This window comes from Trachemys scripta, chromosome 2 (assembly GCF_013100865.1).
Source record: "Trachemys scripta elegans isolate TJP31775 chromosome 2, CAS_Tse_1.0, whole genome shotgun sequence".
In the NCBI taxonomy this organism is placed as follows: domain Eukaryota; kingdom Metazoa; phylum Chordata; order Testudines; family Emydidae; genus Trachemys; species Trachemys scripta.
Genome location: NC_048299.1, coordinates 57,427,173 through 57,444,365, shown reverse-complemented (window position 1 = coordinate 57,444,365; position 17,193 = coordinate 57,427,173). Strand labels below are relative to the sequence as shown.

Sequence of the window (17,193 nt, the reverse complement as noted above, 5' to 3'; positions counted from 1 at the left end):
GCCAGATCCTCCACTTGTGAAAACCAATGTAGCTCTGTTAACTTAGACATAGCTATTCCAATTAATATCCAACTAAGGATCTGATGCTAAAGGTGAAACAAAATTCTAAAGGTTTTTTTCTGTTTAATCTGAGCAACCATCTGCAGCCTATTTTGCCTAAGGAAAAACAGTACAGTAAAAATCTTTTTAAATCAACAACAAATCAAATCGTTACCATGCCATAGACTTGTAAAAACTGAATGAAGGGGTAAAAGCTTGCTGAAAACTTAGCCCATAATGTAGTTTTAGCCTTTTAATAAGAATACAAAGGATGCTTATGACTTATGAACGATTTACTCCCATTAAGTACATCTTCCTCCTTTGGAGTTTTTTACTTTAACAGAAGTCACTTAAAAAAAGAACAGGAGTACCTGTGGCACCTTAGAGACTAACAAATTTATTTCAGCATAAGCTTTCGTGGGCTACAGCTCAGAGCTGTAGCCCACGAAAGCTTATGCTGAAATAAATTTGTTAGTCTCTAAGGTGCCACAGGTACTCCTGTTCTTTTTGTAGGTGACTTCTGTTAAAGTAAAAAACTCCAAAGGAGGAAGATGTACTTAATGGGAGTAAATCGTTCATAAGTCAAGAGCATCCTTTGTATTCTTATTAAAAGGCTAAAACTACATTATGGGCTAAGTTTTCAGCAAGCTTTTACCCCTTCATTCAGTTTTTACAAGTCTATGGCATGGTAACGATTTGATTTGTTGTTGATTTAAAAAGATTTTTACTGTACTGTTTTTCCTTAGGCAAAATAGGCTGCAGATGGTTGCTCAGATTAAACAGAAAAAAACCTTTAGAATTTTGTTTCACCTTTAGCATCAGATCCTTAGTTGNTCTATGCATCTGAAGAAGAGAGCTGTAGCCCACGAAAGCTTATGCTGAAATAAATTTGTTAGTCTCTAAGGTGCCACAGGTACTCCTGTTCTTTTTGTAGATACAGACTAACACGGCTGCTACTTTGTAAGAAGTCACTTAATTTTTCACATACATGAACACAAATCTGCTCTCCCTGCAACCGTTTAAAACTATTGTCCAATAGTGCACTTGACACACACTACTCCACTAAGCATGAGGGGGAAAGGGAGGGGGGATTTCAAACATCTCCTTTGAAAGAAGGAAACAGAGAGAAATGACCCTTTTCGTTGTTCATTTCCATTGGCTCCTAGGAAGACCCCCTCTATCTGTGGTGTCAACAAAATCCTTATGTAAAAGGAGTCTGAAAGAACTAACCTTGTTTGATATGTTGACACCGAGCCACAAACAAACAAAAACCTTCTTCCCATCTAATCTAAGGGCTTGGCTACACTCGAAACTCCAAAGCACTGCTCCCATGGCAGCACTTTGAAGTGCGAGTGTGGTCGCGCGCCAGCACTGGGAGAGAGCTCTCCCAGCGCTGCAGGTACTCCACCTCCCCGAGGGGATTAGCTTACAGCCCTGGCGCACTGTTTACACTGGTGCTTTACAGCGCTGTAACTTGCTGCGCTCAGGGGTGTGTTTTTTCACACCCCTGAGTGAGAAAGTTGCAGCGCTGTAAAGCACCAGTGTAGCCATAGCCTCAATGTCTCCAACTCCTGCCTCCTTCCTTTCTCATCATTGCTACAATTGTTGTTGCAAAGTGTGAGGCTGGGGAAGGATTTTCCAGCAACAGCCCCCCTGACAGATTTCTGCACTGATATATTGTACTTTTTATTTCACAGCACATGATTGCTGATACTGTCCGATCACTGAGACATTGCAGGAATAACCAATGTGGTAAGTAGTAGTAAAACAGTGTAATTACAAAATTACATTTCCCTTGTTACTTGTCTCTCATTAGTTACATACATATCAAAAGAACTGTTTCCCGGTCTCTCTGCCTCCTCTCCCATGGCCTAGGTTTACTTTTAGAGTAAAACATACTTGCCATTTGTTTTAACCTAGAAGAGGGGAAGAGTGTGTTGTGAAAGACACCTCAGCAAACAGAATGTAATTACAGCTACTTTCCAAAGATTTTCACAAAATGCTGTGTTCTCCCCAATATGCACAGTTATCTACCTGTAACGTTACACAAGATCTGAGTTTTATAGACCTGCATCAGAAGGGGGGAAAAAAACGTAAAGGCCTCTAATTACCTGGTGAGCTTGTGAGGAATCCTACAGCTTCCAATAACTAGTGGTGTATTTAGGATGGAGATGTAGTGCAGTCTCCTACATGAACTCTCTTTAAGAAACTGATTCAAACTTGTATTGGCATCTCACTAGGTGAAAGGTGATATATGACTGTGGATTTTCATAGTGTTCCATTGAGACCAATTGGGTATCTGTAAACTTTTTTTCTTATTCTCTGTATGACTTGCACTACAATTATACAAGGGAGGGGAAGACAGCACGATATTTTTTTATAGTGGTAGGGTTCTAATTTTAAACACACTAAAATAAATGCCACATCAAGGCCAAAAACACTCTACCTGGAGGGACTTCAGACCTGTGCTTTAGCCTTAACCTAGAATTTTTTTGTTTTGAAGAATAAATGTTAGATTTTTCCCCTCCTAATGATGTCTACAGGATTTACAGTTTCCTATGGGGGCTTATATAAAAACTTGCATGTGGGCATACAAAAAGGGTAATTGTAGCCATAGTTACCCATTTTGGGTGTTCAAATAGATAAGTCTGCAAGGACTGCATATACAGCTAGGGAGTTTTGCTGAAAATTTGGCCCATAATGTGGCCTAATATAGTTGCAGTCTTTTAAGAATACAAAGGCTGTTTATTAATTATGAACCAATTATTCCCACATGCACTGAAAGGAAAGCATGCAGGTAAGTACATCTTCTCTTACTTTCACTCTGTTAATCCAGACCCTAAAGGAAGCATTGATTAAACCCGAATATTTACCTGTAAATCTCATTCAGCAGAGTTAATTTATTTTTGTCTTTAAGCAGATCTTTTGCAAAATAAGTTAATGAATTTTTAAAGCCATCTTTGCTTTTTTTTTTTTTTTTTTGTAAATATTTGTGTCATGACATAAATCCAGGTTTAATACCCAAGATTTATCACACAATCTGCTGGTTTGAAGTATGTTGTTGTTGTTTTATTTTACCACAGGCTTGGCCTTATTGTGAAGCTGGCATTTAAAAAACAGTTTATGCAGATATTCCTGTAGGCACTGGTTTTTGTTAAATTCATTTAAGCATGAAATGAATTCATTGAATATTTATTGTGACTCTATGGACTGCTTCCTTTTCCAGTGGATTTATTTAGCTTTCAGGAATGTTAATCTTTCTCCTGCATTAGTCTCTGAATTGGACTAAAAATAGAAGGCATCTCACCACAGGACAGAATCCAAATAAAACTAAGCAAAAGATATTTTTGTTGCTTATAACTATATCTTAAAATTAAGCATGTAGAACAAAAGCTTTATGGGTTAGAAAATGATAGTGTAGCTAAATAATGCTGAAATGCCATTCTAATGGAAATAATAATTTTCCACATTAAATCCAGAAAACAAATAATACTCTTTCAGAAATCTGGCATAGCAGCTTTAACATTTGTATAGTAATTCAGCGTAATTTCAGGTGTTAATGAGACTTTGAATTCTGAATAATTTTCAGTGTATTTAGCACAATTGCTGAAAACATGGAATCTGTTCCCTGAGAACTATAAGGTCTCCTATAACATCCTACTCCAATTTTTCTCCTGTTCATTTCTGCTGCAGTGTTTTACAAATCACCCAAGTGCTTGTGAAGAGTGTGTGGACAGGTGCTGCACAGTAATGTTTTTAATAGTGCCATACAGAACTGGCTGAACTCTCAATGTCATGTCACTATTTACATAGTGCTAAATTTGTGCTAGGCACTTTGTAGACAAATATGACGACAACACTAGTGCCCCAAAGAATTTACATTCTAAATGGATAAAGTATGGATGGGGATGGATGAAACAAAAGCAGCTAAGAGAGCAGTGATGTTAAGCTTGTTGGTTCCAGGATTTTTGTTTGATTTTTTTTTTAATGGTAATTTTGTTAACATTGCTTTGAGGACATCGACTAGAGTTTGTGGCAGATAACGTCTCAGTTTTCTCTTCAATCCACCCTTCAGTTTTCATCTGATGCATGGTTAAAGCCATTCTGCTGTGGGAACTCCTGTGAAATAACAGCATTTCCCTTGTTTCTACCGCCTTAGCTGAAATCAAAAGCATAAATGATCAAAACTGGATCAAAAAAAAAAATCTTTGAAGAGTTGTCCTCTGTCTATTCTGCATTGTTCCATTTCACCTGATCTAAAAGAAATGGTTCAGGGGTCCACTTGCTGATGTACATTTGTGCTACAGCTATTTAAACACTCAAAGCTAGATCCTCAGACCCTGCTCAAAGTTTGTTCGTGCTGACAGACTACAGAGTAGCACTAAAAAGTAGCACTTAAATCAGCCTCAGAGGGACTGCTGAACATATTCCCAACATGAGGAAATCCAGCTTTATGCCTCCCGCTTTCCATCCCTCTGGTGTCAGAAGGATATCAAGAAAGCAGGCAGACGAGAGGGCAAAGCAGCAGTTTCAGAGCATGGTGTCTCCATGGCTTAAAGCTTTCTTCCCTTCCATTCCCCTTTGAGGATAAGGATCTTCCCACCTGAGCATCTGGCCCTCTGCAGATGCTTTGGACCATCACACTTCACCTGCCATTTTTAATGGCATGTTTGGCTCATATCTGGAAAAAGTATGGATCGGTCAGAAAACTGATCTCAGATTAATTTCCTTTTCTCCCTATAAACTTTAGGCAATGAAGTTCCTCCAAAGGAGAATCAAGAGCTGAAGCCACATGTCTATCACCTGCACATCATTGACGACCAGCAAACGCTGTTTGAGCTTTCTCACCGGATAGAGCCTCGAGCATGAGCGCCCACAGCTTCATGTAACCTTGTAACTGCAGCACTTTTAATTAAGTGAATGTTTATGCCAAGCATGTTGCTTCCCTATATGACAACAGTTTACTGAGTTTTATCAGTAGTCACATGATACACACAGGAAAATCAAGCAAAGCAAGAAAAAGACCTGTTCACAGCATTCCAGGGCAAGGATAATTCCATTTTCACTTACCAGAAAAGGAAGGCGAAGAGCAGCATTGTTTAAGCTAAGAAGCTTGGTTTATGTGACCGTATTGGTGGTCCAGTGTAGCTTTCAGTCGAGACTCCGCCAGTATTAGAGGGAAAGGAAGCATCATGTCACCGTAACAAAACATTCCGGCAAGCAGCACTGTGTGACATGGGGGTTCACAATTCACCATACAGTATGTACCTCATTAATCTGAGGCTGCCAAAGTATTTATTGTTGCGCCAAAAAAAAAAAAAAAAAAAAGTGCAATCCATGTTGCTGCTCTGGCTCCAGGGGAATGTCTTATTCGAGAGAACAGCAAATGCCTCAGAATGGGAATATAAAAAATAACTTGTATAAGACAATGTTGCATGTTAATGCAATTGTGTGTCCTGATTGGAGGTCATCAGTCAACAGAAGCTGATATCTGAAACGCTCCTAAGTTCACTTTCTCTTAAGAATTTGCTTTATAGCAGACAGTAAAAAGATAAATCTAATCTTGACACAGTTTATGAAAACAAACACGGCATTTCCCCTTTTGAGAGACCAAGAGGGTTATCCTGCAACTCAATTAGAGCAGTTCTTCCTCGATCTAAAAGGTACAGGTTAAAAAGCCTTTATTACTTGCTCCCATTCCAGTTATCCTTGTTTGTCACTAACTTCTGCTGTTAGTATGCTATTGGTTATTAAAAAGGGAGCTCAGTGCTTTACTGCTTGGACTGTAGTCTCTTATACACCTTCCGGAAGGCCATCCTACTACTTAAAAAAACAACAGGAAATATCCTGTTACAGACAGTAAAATCTAACCTGCTGAGTGTATGCTTTAAGTTTTGAAAGAAAAAAATAGCATAATTCATGTATTACAGGTTCTCATTCTCCATATGTATGCAATCTGAATAGGCTTTCAACGTTATTTCCTTCTAACACTTCTCTTCCTCCACCCCTGCCCCAGTTTTCATTTAGACAAATCAAGGTAATATTCATTGGCATTACTGAATATGTTTTAAGTCACGTTCACGATGTATTCATGTCTCCAGCACCCTCTCATCATAATATTGTTTTTCAGGGCTAAGGAATGGTCTTGAAATAATCTAGTATACACTATAGATGATGTAATGTGCTTCACAGTAAACACAATTTATTGTAGAGGGCCTTATAGCAAAATCCTCTTTGCAGTGGCAGTGAAGGTGTACTGTCTGCCTGCCTGTCTGTATTGTGTCTTTATCACACAAGAAAGACTTCCAAGAAAATGCTCCTTTGTTGACATTTGGGTCCACCAGAGTGTCTGAAGTAGCATGCTCTTCATCATATTGTGATCTGTAGTTTAAAGGGTCAGAAAAGCAGCTTTAACAAGTAGTTTTGGGGACATTCTGTCAGATGCATTCAGGTTTCCCCATCTGTGAAATATTGTACAGTTATAATGTAAAGGAAACAGAAGTTTCAGAAATGTATTTGCTTGTACTTTGGTATTATCAAATACGATATGATTTTTCTTTTTTTTTAAAGAAATCTTTTTACCCAGTAAAAAGAAGAAAAATAAACTCTTGCTGGCCATGGAGTAAAAATTTCCTATGTTTTTCTGTAGATGTGCTTGCACATATTGTAAATAACTCTTCTGTGCAGACAGACCAAAACTGTTCAAGTCAGGACACTAGCTTTAGTGGACTCATTTTTGCAGTATAAAAACATAAATCACAAATAATGCTTGTTTTTTGTTTTGTTGCAGTTTGTAAATTTCCACTGAGTCCCCTCCCTGGGTTCATTAACTGAAACATTCACTGATTCTTAAGCTTCCCCCTTGTTGAGATCTTTTCATTGTGGCACAACTGTAATAAACCTCACTGTAGACCTGATCCAGTACCCTAGTTCATAATGAGGAGTTCTTTTGAAATCAGCAGGACAGGTGCGTAGTAAAGTACTACTCAATATGAGTAAGGGTTTTAGAAATGCACCTCTCTCTCAATTCTCTGCAACTTTTGCCCTACAATAGCCTTCTTAGTAGTAGTTTACACCTCTCTGCTGGTGAAGCAACAGTGAGAGGGGTGGGGGGGGAGGACGAGTGGGGGAAGGGGAGGGAATGATCCTGCTCTCCGTACTCAGGTTTGCAGTCAGACTAAAAATTCTGTCATCTAAATACCAAATTTCAAATATTGTCATGCTATGTAATTTTGTATGAAGTGCTATAAACTGCAGCAGTTTACACAGAGGTCTTTATTATCTGAATACATCTTCAGCTGGGAAAGGCAAAGTATGTTTAGTGTATGCATCCCATGCAGAGAATATTCACCTTGTATCAACAGTATTAATAGGAAGGCAACTACCCTGAACATGCAACAAAAGTTTTCAGCAAATAAAGACCGTCAGGGTCTTCATTTTGAAGTGGAGCCTGCCTTTAGACTGGCAAACATCTGAGGGAAAGATGGTTGGGAGGATGACTAAAAAGGAACACTATGAAATGGAGGGGACTGAGTGTAGCATCCATCCCCCAGTTTCTAGATCTGGCAATACTGTGATCTTTAATCACTATCCCTCAAAATAGTAGCATTGTTAATACCATTTTAGAATAGTTACCGAAAATCTTAAATCTCAGCCTATCCCAGCCACATGCCAGATTAAACTGTGTCTGTGTGTTTGTTAGTAGCTCAGAGCAGTTTTTAGATAAAACAAGGGAAGAGCGGGGTCACTCTACAGATCTTTGATTTGGGATTTTGGCATGTCACATCTAGATACTTCTGTGATGTGTGCTTCAGATTTCAGCCCAATTCTAGATAGTTAACAAGCTGTGCTTTGATGCTAGGGGAAAAAAAGGATTACATGTTGCCAAAAACCAGATCAAAACAGTTCTGTTGGGGGAAAAAAATACAAAGAAAGCTGTAAGTACTAAACTTTTTAGCAGATTAATAATATTTATTTGCATAGTCTATTTATTGTAGTCTTCATCCCAGTATTTCTTAATAGGGTAATAAGTCAATGAACTGAGGTAAGAACACTTGCCTGTTATATTCTCTTTAACTGGAGTGCCATAATACTGTCAGCCTGCATTAACAATAAAACGGTAGAAAACCCCAAATCAAGGTATTTACCTAACTTCTCAGGGACTACAGCTAGTAGTTATCCACCATTATGAGAACTGGTATGTATGAAATAGTCTGATTTACCAAAAAATTCACTGTTGCCAATGTTTTCTTTTTCATATTTCATGCTTGTACATATTATTGTGTTGTGTATTTATGAGAGAGCTAGTAAGCAATAATTTATATGTCAAAATGGCCAAGCAATACAAGGTTAAAACTTGTAGAAGCAACTGTCTCATTTATCTTGCATTTTCAAGTGTTTTTTAATATTCCTTTTCAAAATATAAAACTACATTAATGAAATCTGGGCTCTGTGCCTTCGTGCCTACCACATGCAGTTATTGTTCCCAAATGGAATATTTTATGCTCATACTTCTGGTCATTAAATTGCACTGAACACATACTGCATTTATGAGATTAACTGCACTCTGGTGGGAGCCTGATTTGAGCCTCAGAAATCTATTTTCATTCAAATGTATTCACTCTTATCTGATTAGCAGGACTTGCTAGTTCACAAGGTACAGAGATGTAATCCAAACAGCCTCAGAAGCAGAAATAATGATAACATAGGCCTCAGTCGTGCCTTGTCATCACAGCCCAGCTACAGGAGTGGCCTGGATTCACAGTGCAAGTTCTTTGAGAAATTCTGCCTCAGATGCGCCGGGAGAGCTTGCCTGCTGATGCTCTGCTTTGTGGGGTGTAGTAAACTGTGACAGGGTGTATTTGGCCCGAAGGCCCCCTGCTGGAGGCCTCACAGTCCTACCACACCTTGCCCCAGGAAAAAAGCAGAAGAGACGAATCATCCAAGCTTCCTAGAGAGGCTGCTTCCCCTGCAGCTAGAGAGGGGTTGCAGGGAGCAGCCCATCAGAGTCCAACAGGCTGCTATATAAAAGTTGCTGCTGGACAGAGTAGATTCAGTTGCTTGCTGACTGGAGCCAGAGGAGTTTGGAAGGTGCTCGTGGGTGGCTGCAGAACTGGACAGAGCAGTTGCCAGCAGGGTCTGGGTGAGCAAGAAAGGAGTTCCTGGCTGGCTGCTGGGACTCAAGCAAGACTTTACCAAAGGTAAGGGTGAAGCTGAATGTGCTGGGGCTGCAGGGAAGTGGCCCAGGGAACAGCAGCAGGAACGAGTTTGCTAAAGGGAAGCAGCAGGGTCCCTGTGTTGGGACCTGGTGTAGAGATCAGGCCTGCGTCCCCCAACCAGCTACAGGCGAAGGGGCTGAGTGCCCTAATAAAGGACTGAGCTCAGGGAGGGCTGCAGAGAAAGACACCAAAAAAGGGTACTGGGATAGGTCCTGTTGGACTGATAAGTCTCCAGGGAGGAAGTCCTGGGGGCACTGCTCCATTCCAGAGTAGGGACTATTTGAGAATTAGTCCAGGGAGGGCTGCCAAAGACCAGCCAGGATATTGGGCCCTGTTTGCCGTGGCACCCCGGAAAGAGTCTGTTTGTGTTTCACACAAGGACTGTGTGTGACTTGGCCAGAGGGCTGAGTCACTGAAATTCCACCTGAAAAAGAGAGACTTTGGTAGGAAGCACCGCAAAAGCTGAGAGCAGGCACACCTGCTGTGAGGCGCTTGCCTGAGGTGAGTGGCCCCATCACACAAACTCTCTCCCAGGCCCTGCTCACCATTCTTAGCTCTCTTTGGTGAGTGTTGTACTTCACAGAGAACATAAAAGGAGCAGTCCCTGCAGCGGTTTGGGTAATGTAATAGTACACAGTTACTGTACTAGGTGTTGAGGGGCATTGTGCCCTCCCATCCTCTGCCATTACATGCCCTTGGAGCAGCTCAGCATCATCTGGCTGCTAATAAAAACAATAAATACTTACCATTTATATGGTATTTACATGTACAAAGTGCTTTACAAACATGAAGTATTTAATCCTCACAGTGCCTCTCTATGGCCTGAGCTGCATTTAAAATTGATAACAGCATAACTATGTTGGTTATGGCTGAATAGTTTACCACCAAAGCTGTGTTGATATAAGCCTTGTTTCATTTCCAAAGAACCTGCATTCAGCTTTGCTAAGTTGAACAAGCGAACTTTAAACCCTATGCATACTCTGTCTGTGGGACTGCATTGCTTCCAGTCTAACTCCCTGTGTTCCCTGTTTTCCTGTTGTCCCATCAACTCCCACCAGGGAACATGGTTGCTCTGATTCCAGTTCCACTGATCATGATTCAAGCACTAGTATGGATCCACTTATACTAGCATAGAAGTGCTTTTTGCTGGCATAGTTTGTCTTTTAGGACAGTGGCTCTCAACCCTTCCTACTGTACCCCTTTCATGAGTCTGATTTGTCTTGTGTACCCCCAAGTTTCACCTCACTTAAAAACTACTTTCTTACAAAATAGACATAAAAATACAGACGTTACTCACAGCATACCTTTACTGAAAAATTGCTTACTTTCTCATTTTTACCATATAATTATAAAATAAATAAATTGAAATATAAATATTGTACTTACTTTTTCAGTGCGTAGTGTATATAGAGCAGTATAAACAACTCATTGTATGAAATTTTAGTTTGCACAGACTTCGCTAGTGCTTTTTATGTAGCCTGTTGTAAAATTAAGCAAATAGCTAGATGAGTTGATGTACTCCTGGAAGATCTCTGTGTATGTCAGGAGTATGCATACGCATGGTTGAGAACCACTGTTTTAGGGAAATTGTATGAGAGATGCTGGCAAACACACTTTTATGCCAGAATAACTGCATCTATCCTAGGAGGGTTTAACAGGATAACTATGACAGCAGAACGTTTTTAGTGTAGACCAGGCCTGAGGTAGGTAAGACCTTGTCTATGCACAGACTTGTGGTGGTTTTAGGCCTGGTCTAAACAGTTTTCGTACTGATTTTACTATTTCAGTACAGCTCCTGATTTTACTATTTCAGTACAATTATACTGGTATAAAGCTGTCTTAGACCAATATAATTTATTCCCTTAAATGTACAGGAATAAACTATAACTGTAAAAGCATCTTTATACTGGTATAACTGCCCCAGACTAGAGGCTATACTGCTTACCTATATCCGTTCCAAACCAACATACTTAAAGCACACAAAAAGGGTATGTAGACAAGACCTTACTTCAGTGATACTCAAACTTTTGTACTGGTGACCCCTTTCACACAGCAAGTCTCTGAGTGCAACTCTCCTTATAAATTAAAAACACCTTTTTATATATTTAACACCATTATAAATGCTGGAGGCAACGCGGGGTTTGGGGTGGAGGCTGACAGCTTGCGACTCCACACATCATAACCTCACGACCCCCTGAGGGGTCCCGACCCCCAGTTTGAGAACCTCTGCCTTAGTTAAACCAGGGAGCCAACCCATTGTGTGGACACTCCTATTTCTGTTTGAGTGGATTATTTTGGTTGAGGTTTAAACTCAATTTAATAGATTTAAGATAAACCAAAATAAGACTGGTTTAAACCAAGAATGTCCACACAACCACTTGTACCAGTTTAAAATCAAGCCTCAGATTAAACTAGTATAATTCTGTGTGTAGGGTAGGGTTACCATTTGTCCGGATGCTCCCGGATATGTCCGGCTTTTTGAGTTTAAGAATAGCTCTGGGGGGAATTTGTAAATGTCCGGATTTCCCTTCCTTTCTCTCCGCCCCTCCTCCCCCCTTCCCCCCCCCCCGCATGCAGAGCGCGGCACGGCTGACAGGACAGCCAGCCGGATCGAGCCACTCGCACGGGCTTCGGCAGCCAGAGCCCTTCCTCCGCTTCCCCCTTCCTCTCCCCTGCAGCTTCAGATCACTCCCTTCCTCTCTCTCTCCCCCCCTCCCTGCATTCACAGATCGCCGGCCATTTGCATCGGGCCTCCAGCAGTCTGGAGCTCCTTCCCCTGCTGCCCAGCGTGCCGCTCAGCAGCACTCTGCGAGGGCGGGAACCGGGCTATGCGCTCCGTGGGGGAGCATGGCAGCGTGTCGGGTTTCGCGTGGAGCCCGACATGCTGTTCTGAATGGCACGGTGAAGGGGCAGGGAGGTTCTGGAGGGGGCAGTTAAGAGACAGGGAGCAGGGGGAGGGTTGGATGGGTCAGGAGTTCTGGGGGGGTGGCTGTCGGGGTGGGGGTGTGGATAAGGTTTTGGGCAGTCAGGGGACAGGTTGGGTCCTAGGGGGGCAGTTAGGATGGGGGGTCTCAGGAGGGGGCAGTCAGGGGACAAGGAGCAGGGGGGTTGGGAGTTCGGGGGGGGGATGTCGGGGCAGGGGTGGGGAGAGGGATTGGAGCAGTCAGGGAGCAGGGGGGTTTAGGTGGGTCGGGAGTTCTGGGGGGGGCTGTCAGGGGGCGGAGAGTGGTTGGATGGGGTGTGGGAGTCCCGGGGGTCTGTCAGGGGGTGGGGGTGTGGATAAGGTTTTGGGCAGTCAGGGGACAGGTAGCGGGTAGGGTCCTAGGGGGGCAGTTAGGATGGGGGGGGGGGCTAAGGGGGGGGCAGTAAGGGGACAAGGAGCAGGGAGGCTAGGGTGGGGGGAGGGATGGGGGGGGGGGGGGAGTTTTTTTTTGGTTCCAGGAGGGCGCAGTCAGGGGACAAGGAGCGGGGGGGGGGATTGGGGGTTCTGAGGGGGGCAGTCAAGGGGCGGGAAGTGGGAGGGGCGGGGCTCCCACCGTCCTCTTTTTTGATTGTTGAAATATGGTAACCCTAGTGTAGGGAAGTTATTAGTTCAAATATTCTCCCCACTTTACAATAAGGAAAAACAAGACAAATATGGAAGTGATTTATCCAAAATTAATCCTGGGCAGGGACTAGATCCCACCTTGTTACTCTGATCAAGTCCTATTCAGTCACATGTTCCATTAGAGGTAGTCCTGGATTTATGCACTATTTCCAGAACCAGTTACCATGCTGAGATTAGAGGCTTGCAATCACTTAATGGAAGAAAATAACAGGAAGGAAATGAATTAAAAGGAAGCTGGAAACAGTTGGTATTTCTGAACAGCCTGTTATAGGTATCTTTCTATTAAGAGGCATCATTTGGGATTCCCAGTATCAGAGATCATAAAACACTTCTCAGCTCAGTATACAGTAGTGTAATGAGAAAACCAGTGTTTGAGCATGTTTTTATTCTCTCTTGCACAGCCACTAGCCCCACTTCCCAGATTTGACATACTTCCCCCGCAATGATCCCAACTCTCAACCACACCTCACCATGACACCCTGTCTTTCCTTGCTGTTTTTTGGCCTGAAGGAATGTTTGAAAAACAGCTGCAAAGGCAGCAGAGTCATGTAAACTGTACAGGCTAGAGGAGGAGGGAGATTCTCAGGGAGCAGTTCCCGAACCACTCCTCCTCTGAAGAATTCAGACTTAGCTGAGCTTCCCACCAGCTACAGACCCTCTTGCCTCCCCAGGACATCATACTTCTTCCAGTGATTGCTCCTTAGGACTGGAAATTAACCAGTTCCCACATCACATCCACCTTACAGTACAGTGGGAGCCCAGAGACACTGATGAGCACTGTAGAAATGCATGCAATAATAATAGATTCCAAAGGATTAAGGAAACATGCCAGAAATCCTGGGGAATTGAGGAGGTACTTGGAGACTGGACAAATGCAAATATGGTACCAATCTTCAAGGAAGGAAAGAAGTGTTTCCCTCCATAAACAGATCATGTCCTCCTGTGCAGAAGAGAGCTCAGTGGATTACTCAGCAGTGTCCCCCTCCTCCATTTCCACCGGTCCCCACAGAGAAGGTGCTTCCTGGATCCAGGAGTCCATGCAAAAGAAGTACAAAACCAGATGCTTTGGACCTTCACATTTCACCTGCATTATTGTCTCTACAGCCTTGCAGACATCAGGGTATAAAGGTATACAGCCTAGGCCGGTGTTACTTTTCACAGCTCCATTCCACAGAGTTACTCCCCTTTTAAGTTCATTCTGCAAGCAGCTGCAGCCGGGAGTCTCTGGCATCAGAACCACTCCGACGAGGAGAAGGATCATAAGCTGCTGCAGAGGCACTGAGTCTGCACAGAGGATTGCTTAGGCTCAATGCAGATCTTGGGTGATCTCTGGAGTTTAGCCCTAGGGCTAGAGAAGGACAGAAACCTCATTCCTGACAGTGATAGGGGAGGAATCTCCATGATAAGCTTATGGCACCTTAGAGACTAACAAATTTATTAGAGCATAAGCTTTCGTGGACTACAGCCCACTTCTTCGGATGCATATAGAATGGAACATATAATGAGGAGATATATATACACACATACAGAGAGCATAAACAGGTGGGAGTTGTCTTACCAACTCTGAGAGGCCAATTAATTAAGAGAAAAAAAACTTTTGAAGTGATAATCAAGCTAGCCGAGTACAGACAGTGTGATAAGAAGTGTGAGAGTACTTACAAGGGGAGATAGAGTCAACGTTTGTAATGGCTCAGGAACCTATCCTTGTAACAAACCCCGATGCCAACTCTGTCCACATATCTATTCAAGTGACATCATCATAGGACCTAATCACATCAGCCATACCATCAGGGGCTCGTTCACCTGCACATCTACCAATGTGATATATGCCATCATGTGCCAGCAATGCCCCTCTGCCATGTACATTGGCCAAACCGGACAGTCTCTACGCAAAAGAATTAATGGACACAAATCTGACATCAGGAATCATAATACTCAAAAACCAGTGGGAGAACACTTTAACCTGTCTGGTCATTCAGTGACAGACCTGCGGGTGGCTATATTACAACAGAAAAACTTCAAAAACAGACTCCAAAGAGAGACTGCAGAGCTAGAATTGATATGCAAACTAGACACAATCAACTCCGGTTTGAATAAGGACTGGGAATGGCTGAGCCATTACAAACGTTGACTCTATCTCCCCTTGTAAGTACTCTCACACTTCTTATCACACTGTCTGTACTCGGCTAGCTTGATTATCACTTCAAAAGTTTTTTTTCTCTTAATTAATTGGCCTCTCAGAGTTGGTAAGACAACTCCCACCTGTTTATGCTCTCTGTATGTGTGTATATATATCTCCTCATTATATGTTCCATTCTATATGCATCCGAAGAAGTGGGCTGTAGTCCACGAAAGCTTATGCTCTAATAAATTTGTTAGTCTCTAAGGTGCCACAAGTACTCCTGTTCTTCTTTTTGCGGATACAGACTAACACGGCTGTTACTCTGAAACATGATAAGCTTGCAGAGATTTCTTCATTTTGATGCATGTTTCTGAACCCTTCAGAACCCAAGAGGGAGCCCTGCGGTCATGAAGCCCCATGTCCCAGCTTCTCTAATGAGAAGAGGTAACATCTGCATACAGTGTAGGAAATCAGGACCCAGAGGAGTTTCCTTAGGAGTTCAAGGGCAGGAGGCAGGACAGCTGCATCTAATTTTTAGAAGCTCATATAAAGAGATCAAGCTCTTAGGAAAGCTACTGCTAGGTGAAAATTCCTGTGCATTCCCTATAGGACTGTGGCAAATGTATGTATCTTTGTTTATTCGTTTTGTCTATAAGCCTTTTCTGAATAAGCAGCCTGTGAAATAGCCTTTCTGAAGGAACTTAATTATGCTGGCTTGAAAATAACCAACTAAGCTTCTTTCTCAAAAAGGGGCTCCGGTTTGTGGGATGGACTTTATAGCTGGACCTGCTCACAATCCCCCTAGCTCTCCAGAGTCCTACAATGGGTTTTCCTCTAAAAAGGATGATAGAGCCCATTGGTATCTAGTCTGCAATAATTTCTGGATGCAGGAAAAAAAAGAGGTTTTAGGATGATAACAGATGGTAAATCCAATTCAAGCTTACAATGTGATGGTACCAGAAAAAGATCCCAATGCAAAGTCATAGTCCTTCATGACTTTAAGGGTTCACTCAAAATCTTGAACAACTCCTGCATTTCTTTACTAGAAAGGTGAAGAGTAACTAGTGGGATTACAGAGAAATACACACACACACACACACACACACACACACACACACCAAAATGAGAGGGACTGCAGAGAGTTATTTATGAGGCAAGATTAGCAGAGCTCACTATTGCTAAATTATAACAAAGAGGATTGTAGTAACGGATAGTTGTTACAACCTGTATATTTGTGGGCAAAGGATGGGGAGGGAACACTTAACATGGGGTAAGTTATGTCTATAACTATATGGGCTTTGACTACACTCTGCTTTCTCTTAAAATTCCCCCACCATTGCATTACTACCATTACAGATCTATTGTGTTACTAATGGTGAGAGAGCTAGTGTAGAGCAGCTGATGGTGTTTTTTAAGATTTTGGAAAAAAAGTATAGTGTAGACACAACCTCTCTGTAAACAGTAATTGGGCATACTGAGATGAAACTAAGAGCAGGGCCAGCTCTAGGTTTTTGCCGCCCCAAGCAAAAAAAATTTTGGCCACCCCCCCTTTTGGGGTGGGGGGGGGCGGCTTTTACACATGTTTGCACTTTGCAATGATTTTTTTTTTGGCTGTTTAAAAATAAAAAAAAAAAAAACTAGAGAATTTGTGTACTCATTTAATTTAATTTTAACAAAATCACAATTACAAATGTTTTTGTCCTGGCATTTTAGCCCTATAACCACTGGCACTGACGCGACACAGAAATTGGCGCGAATGGTGCCGATAGGGCAGCACAGTAGACACAAATAATCGTGATTCCTGATTTAATTAATCAATAACCGTTAACGTTAACGTTTACACATTTACACATTTATGCACGTTCACATTATGCGTGACCGTGTCACAACGTGACACGATATTTTTCATGTCACGCTCCTATCGCACTACTGGAGATTTTTTTGATCTTCATGTAGTATTTTTTTTCATACATTGGTGGGTTTTTCCGGAAAAAAAAAAAAGGATGGCCAGAAGGCCACCCTGGAAATGTGCCGCCCCAAGCACATGCTTGCTTTGCTGGTGCCTAGAGCGGTCCTGACTAAGAGCATGAAAATCTAGACTAAGGAAAACTTCCTGACAGTGAACTCTATTGGAGTGTGGAATTGCCTCCTAAGGGAAATGGGGTAGGGAAGAATATTAGTTAGGATAAAAAACTGATGCTGAAGGA

At 42.1% G+C, this 17,193-nt stretch overlaps 1 protein-coding gene across 10 annotated transcripts in view; it reads left to right on the top strand.

Annotated features, from left to right (window-relative positions):
* Positions 1–5,367, top strand: part of RAPGEF5 (Rap guanine nucleotide exchange factor 5) — a 217,429-nt gene extending 212,062 nt beyond the window's left edge. For 7 of the 10 annotated variants that reach the window (XM_034760599.1, XM_034760600.1, XM_034760598.1 and 4 more), the window contains 3 exons: positions 1,737–1,791; positions 2,825–2,836; positions 4,790–5,367. In XM_034760599.1, the coding sequence (XP_034616490.1) occupies positions 1,737–1,791; positions 2,825–2,836; positions 4,790–4,908 (186 nt within the window). In that variant the 3' untranslated portion in view covers positions 4,909–5,367. The remainder of the gene's footprint in view (positions 1–1,736; positions 1,792–2,824; positions 2,837–4,789) is intronic. The other 3 variants (XM_034760602.1, XM_034760601.1, XM_034760605.1) reach the window with 1 other exon arrangement.
* The last annotated feature ends 11,826 nt before the right edge of the window (positions 5,368–17,193 follow it).